Source organism: Centruroides vittatus, unplaced genomic scaffold (assembly GCF_030686945.1).
Source record: "Centruroides vittatus isolate TY-2023 unplaced genomic scaffold, ASM3068694v2 contig_1505, whole genome shotgun sequence".
In the NCBI taxonomy this organism is placed as follows: domain Eukaryota; kingdom Metazoa; phylum Arthropoda; class Arachnida; order Scorpiones; family Buthidae; genus Centruroides; species Centruroides vittatus.
Window position 1 is genome coordinate 1 of NW_027120930.1, and position 6,576 is coordinate 6,576.

Sequence of the window (6,576 nt, forward strand, 5' to 3'; positions counted from 1 at the left end):
CTTAAACAACAACCGAAGTTGTATGAGGAAATTTGCCTATTTTACCGATCTTGGTACTCCCGCTTCCAAATTTTAATATCAACTTAAAATGGTTTAAAAAGACAAATTAGAGTAGAAACGGTTTATTATCCAACTATCAGAAAACTGACAACATGCAAGGGAAAACAGAAAGGAGCAATTAAGTAATTAAATTAATTTGTAAAGGATTAAAAATATAAAAGTGGAAACATCGTACCCCCCCTTCCACGGCACCTAGTGTCACTTCTACAATGTTTACACATTAAACGAAGAACTTAGTCAAAGCAATCGATAAATAATGATGAGAGCTGTCACAAAACAAAGATGAGTCACATCAACAAGATTATGACTCTATAAAAGTTAGATGTCATTATCAAACAACAAAATAAAACAATCATCTCAGCTACGATGACGAAACCGCCAATAAATCATCACCCGATGACGACACTACCATATAAATCATCGTCTGATGACAAACTTTCTCATGCTAGAAGTTTTTAAAAAGGGAGCTCCAACCCGATCATAGAGTCAGATAGAAAGTCAGAGACAAGACTCAAGAGGTCTCAGGGTCAGAAAGAAAAATTCAGACAAGAGAGTAGACCAGAAGCAGTAGTGAAAAGTAGTGAGAAGCAGTGAGAGAGAGACATTTAATAGTAAGTTGAATCGATTTAAAAAATTGAATAATTCTTCGAATAAATTCGAAATTGAATAATTTTTTCGAATACTGATTTTTCCCATTTTTCTCAGCGAATTTGCAAGCATCGCCGACAGTTATGCCCCCCAAACGTCAATCAATTGGTCGATCTACATCTCAAGCACGAAAGAAAAAGGCATTACGAGCTTCAGAAACAGACGAGGAACAGAAAGCAAGATTACAAGCCGTTCGAGTACACACTGCTCAAGCCCGTTCTTCTCAAACGAACGAGCAACGAGAATGGAGATTGAAAACCAATCGAGTACACACTGCTCAAGCCCGTTCTTCTCAAACGAACGAGCAACGAGAATGGAGATTGAAAACCAATCGAGTACACACTGCTCAAGCCCGTTCTTCTCAAACGAACGAGCAACGAGAATCGAGATTGGAAACCAATCGAATACACACTGCTCAAGCCCGTTCTTCTCAAACGAACGAGCAACGAGAATGGAGATTGAAAACCAATCGAGTACACACTGCTCAAGCCCGTTCTTCTCAAACGAACGAGCAACGAGAATCGAGATTGGAAACCAATCGAATACACACTGCTCAAGCCCGTTCTTCTCAAACGAACGAGCAACGAGAATGGAGATTGAAAACCAATCGAGTACACACTGCTCAAGCCCGTTCTTCTCAAACGAACAAGCAACGAGAATCGAGATTGGAAACCGATCGAGTACGCACTGCTCAAGCCCGCTCGAAGGAAACAATTGACCAACGGGGAGCAAGACTAGGAATGAATCGAGAACGCAATGTTCAATCCAGATGGACACTCCACGCTGATTTGAATCTTGCTGCGTTTAATTACGATGCTGATTATGATTACAGTCTTCATCGAAGTGTCGTTATTGAAAAAATGGACAAATTATGCAAATTTTGCCATGCTTTGAAATTCAAAAATGAAACTCCAGGAATGTGCTGCGCAGGTGGAAAAGTGAAATTGCCAGAATTGCATTTACCACCCGAACCATTATCAACGTTGGTATCAGGTGACACAAGCCAGTCGAAACATTTCTTGGCAAACATACGCAAGTACAATTCATGTTTCCAAATGACATCGTTTGGTGCAACAGAAATCATACGTGACAATTACATGCCAACGTTCAAAGTGCAAGGGCAAATTTATCATCGTACTGGATCACTTCTACCACTGCCGGATGCAGATCACAAATTTCTCCAAATTTATTTCATGGGAGCCACTGATGAACAAGTTGATCAACGTTGTCGATTCAATACCGGCACTAATCGAGAAATTGTTGCTGCATTACAAAATTTATTCGATGAACATAACGAATTAGTTCGACTGTTCAGGACGGCCCTCGAGCGAATGCCAGCTGATGATTATGTAGTTGTCATTAGAGCTGACAAAACACCAGCCGGCCAACACGAAAGACAATACAATGCACCAACAATTAATGAAGTGGCGATCGTCATAGTTGGCGAAGAATTTAACTCACGTGATATAGTTCTTCATCGCAGAGATGGTAATGTTCAGCGAGTCTCCGAAACTCATCGCTCATACGATGCATTGCAATATCCAATTTTATTCTGGCAAGGAGAAGATGGATATCATTTCAATATCAAAATGAGAAATCCACAAACAGATAGGGAGACCAATAAGAAAGTCAGTGCCATGAATTACTATTCTTATCGATTGATGATTCGTGAGAACACAGACAATCACATTTTGAAATGTCGGAAATTATTCCATCAATATGTTGTCGATATGTATGCAAAAATCGAGACTGAACGACTTCTTTTCATTCGACTGAATCAAACCAAGCTGCGCTCTGAAGAATATGTTCATTTACGCGATGCAATTGCTACTGATGGCAATCTCAACGAACTGGGAAAAATGGTCATACTGCCAGCTACATTCACAGGAAGCCCACGGCACATGCATGAATACGCACAAGATGCAATGACTTATGTTCGCGCATACGGCCGTCCAGATTTATTCGTAACATTCACATGCAACCCTACGTGGGAAGAAATTAAAGATCTTCTGTTGCCTGGACAATCGTCTTCGGATCGCCATGACATCATTGCACGTGTGTTCAAACAAAAGTTGAAATCTATGACGGATTTCATTGTCAAACATCATGTTTTTGGAGAGACACGCTGTTGGATGTATTCCATTGAATGGCAGAAAAGAGGATTACCTCATGCACACATTTTGATTTGGCTGATCGACAAAATTACACCAGACAAAATTGATGAAGTCATCTCAGCAGAAATACCAGATGTCAACATTGATCCAGGCTTATTCGAAGTCGTTACCAACAACATGATTCATGGTCCATGCGGCGCGATCAACAACAATTCTCCGTGCATGAAGGATGGAAAATGCACGAAACGCTATCCACGAGACTTACACGCCGAAACTATCACTGGAAATGATGGATATCCACAATATCGTCGACGATCAACTGAAGATGGTGGCAAATTCATCACTCTAAAAGTACGCAACAATGACATTGAAGTCGATAATCGTTGGGTTGTGCCGTATTCACCATTACTCTCAAAGACTTTCAAAGCACACATCAATGTCGAGTATTGTAATTCAGTGAAATCGATCAAATATATTTGCAAATATGTCAACAAAGGAAGTGATATGGCAGTTTTTGGAGTGGGAAATGCATCTGCACCAATCAATGAAATCGATCAATATGAATTGGGACGCTACATTAGTAGCAATGAAGCAGTTTGGCGTATTTTCTCCTTTCCAATTCATGAACGTCATCCAACAGTTGTTCATTTGGCAGTACATCTTGAAAATGGACAGCGTGTGTATTTTACAACGGAAAATGTACATGCAAGAGCATTATCGCCACCGAAAACAATGTTAACTGCGTTCTTCTCATTGTGCACGGATGATTTGTTCGCAAAAACGCTACTTTACTCAGAAGTGCCAAAATACTACACATGGAATGCATCAGCGAAAAAGTTTCAACGTCGTAAACAGGGCAAACCAGTTGAAGGACATACGAATTTATATTCGTCCGACGCGTTAGGCCGTCTGTATACAGTTCATCCAAACAATCAAGAATGTTTTTACTTGCGATTACTGTTAGTTAACGTACGTGGACCGAAATCCTTCCAAGAACTGAGAACAGTAAATGGTGAAGTATGTGCGACCTATCGAGAGGCTTGCCAAGAATTAAATCTTCTTGAAAACGATGCACATTGGGACACAACACTCGCTGATGCATCGAACACTGCTCAACCACAGCAAATACGCACGTTATTTGCGATAATATTGACAACGTGTTTCCCATCCAATCCGAAAGATCTTTGGGAAAAATACAAAGATTGCATGAGTGAAGACATCCTACATCGTTTGCGAGCAACGAATCAGAATCCGGACATGCAATTTACACCACATGTGTATAATGAGGCGTTGGTTTCGATCGAGGATAAATGTTTGGCAATCGCTAACAAGGGATTGGGGCAGTTGGGAATGTGTGCACCGAATCGATCTGTAAATGACGCTTATGATCGTGATTTGCAACGTGAAACACACTTCGATGTCGATGATTTGGGTACATTTGTTGAAACGAATCTCCCAAAGTTGGTTTCAGAACAACGTGTTGTATATGACACAATAATGCAAGCAATTACATATCAAAGGGGCGGATTGTACTTCATAGATGCGCCCGGAGGTACAGGTAAAACTTTTCTCATTTCACTAATTTTGGCAACCGTTCGATCACAGAATAAAATTGCACTGGCAATTGCATCATCTGGAATTGCGGCAACACTATTGGATGGTGGTCGAACAGCGCATTCAGCACTGAAATTGCCATTGAATTTGCAAACCACTGAGACGCCAACATGCAATATCACCAAAAATTCCGGAATGGGCAAAGTTCTCCAAATATGTAAACTTATCATATGGGACGAATGCACAATGGCTCACAAAAAAGCATTGGAAGCGCTTGATCGTACACTGAAAGATTTGAGGGGAAATGACCAGCCCTTCGGGGGAGCACTCATTTTATTGTCTGGTGATTTTCGACAAACTCTGCCAGTTATACCACGTTCAACACCCGCCGATGAACTTAATGCATGCCTCAAATCATCTGTTCTATGGCGACATGTAAAGAAATTGACTTTGAAAACCAATATGCGTGTTGAACTACAAAATGATGTATCCGCCGAACGTTTCGCAAAACAATTGCTGGATATTGGGAATGGGAAGATGGCAATAGACAGAACTACACAATGTATCACATTGCCAACAAACTTTTGTAAGATGACATCAACCAAAGACAAATTGATTCAAAAGGTTTTCCCAAATATCGCACGGAATTACAAAAATCATCAGTGGCTCAGTGCACGTGCTATATTAGCAGCTAAGAACAACGATGTCAATGACATCAACTTCAGCATTCAAAACAGAATACCAGGCGAAGCGACAACGTATAACTCCATCGACACTGTTATGAATCAAGACGAAGTTGTCAATTACCCAACAGAATTCTTGAATTCACTAGATTTGCCAGGAATGCCACCGCATATTTTAACATTGAAAATTGGTGTGCCTATCATTCTTCTTCGAAACATCAATCCACCACAACTTTGCAACGGTACAAGACTTTCGGTGAAAAAGATGATGAACAATGTCATCGAAGCTACAATTTTAAATGGGAAATTCAAGGGGAAAGATGTACTGTTGCCACGTATTCCAATGATCCCAACAGATATGCCATTTGAATTTAAACGTTTGCAGTTTCCGGTGCGAATCGCTTTTGCAATGACCATCAACAAAGCACAGGGACAATCGTTGCAAGTGTGTGGGCTAGATTTGGAGAATCCGTGCTTCTCACATGGACAACTGTATGTGGCCAGCTCACGCGTCGGAAAACCTTCTGATTTATTCGTGTACGCACCAGACAGAAAAACAAAAAATATCGTGTATCCACAAGCACTCCAATAAATAAATAGAATTGAAACGACACTTTGAAATGTTTTCCCGATGAAAATTAATAATAATAATAATAAGTTTCAGTAAAAATAATAAAATGTAAATTGAATTTTATCATAATGAGTTTGCTTGAATTTCCTTTCTCCTGAAATCGCAGCAACGCGCGACGGGTAAGCTAGTTTTCTATAAAACGTATTTTCGGTATTGAATTTTTGAGTGTGTAGAACGAATTAATTGGATTTACATTGATTCATATGGAAATAATTGCCTCGGTTTTCGTCGGTTTCGGAATTCGCCGATTGTTTTCGGACGGATTATCGATGGAAACCGAGGTATCACTGATATCTATCTATCGATACGATAATTTTCTCCTTGAAGGTTGGCAACCTTCACTCTGTAGTTTGAGTTTAGTATTGGCGTTGCCCGAATGACTCTGTCGTAATATTCTATAGAACGAAAAGAGAATAATCATTTCATTATAAGTAAATAAGAGCGATGGATGTCCTTCGTCCCGAATTAACGTGGATAGACGGTCGCTGCTATCGTAAAAATAACGTTCAGAATCGATTTAATAACGTCGAGGAGAGAAATGAAGATTATCTTGGTATGATTAAAGCGTTCATTTTAATTATTATTATGATTTTGTTAACGTTAGTGTATTGCGACTATAATCTATTGATTTAACTTGCGGATGAAATTAGATTGAATCAGTCTCTTGGACGAATAGACGAAAAAATAAAAAGTGATTCAATTTTAAAGCAGGTATGTAGAGGATTGTATAATTTTATTTGATAAAACTATAACAAGTGAAAATATATGTAAAGAAGCTAACAAGATAAATAATAACACAATTTGAAATGGAAACAGAAGCAAAAAATATAGTATAAACTATTTAGACATAACAATAACAGGACAAAAAATAGTTTAGAATATTCAA

At 39.2% G+C, this 6,576-nt stretch overlaps 1 protein-coding gene across 1 annotated transcript; it reads left to right on the forward strand.

The window, feature by feature from the left end:
- Nucleotides 1-791: 791 nt before the first annotated feature.
- On the forward strand, nt 792-5,651 carry LOC136968668 (uncharacterized). Its single transcript, XM_067262666.1, has one exon. It carries the CDS (start codon nt 792-794, stop codon nt 5,649-5,651), a length of 4,860 nt encoding a protein of 1,619 aa, XP_067118767.1.
- Nucleotides 5,652-6,576: the final 925 nt, after the last annotated feature.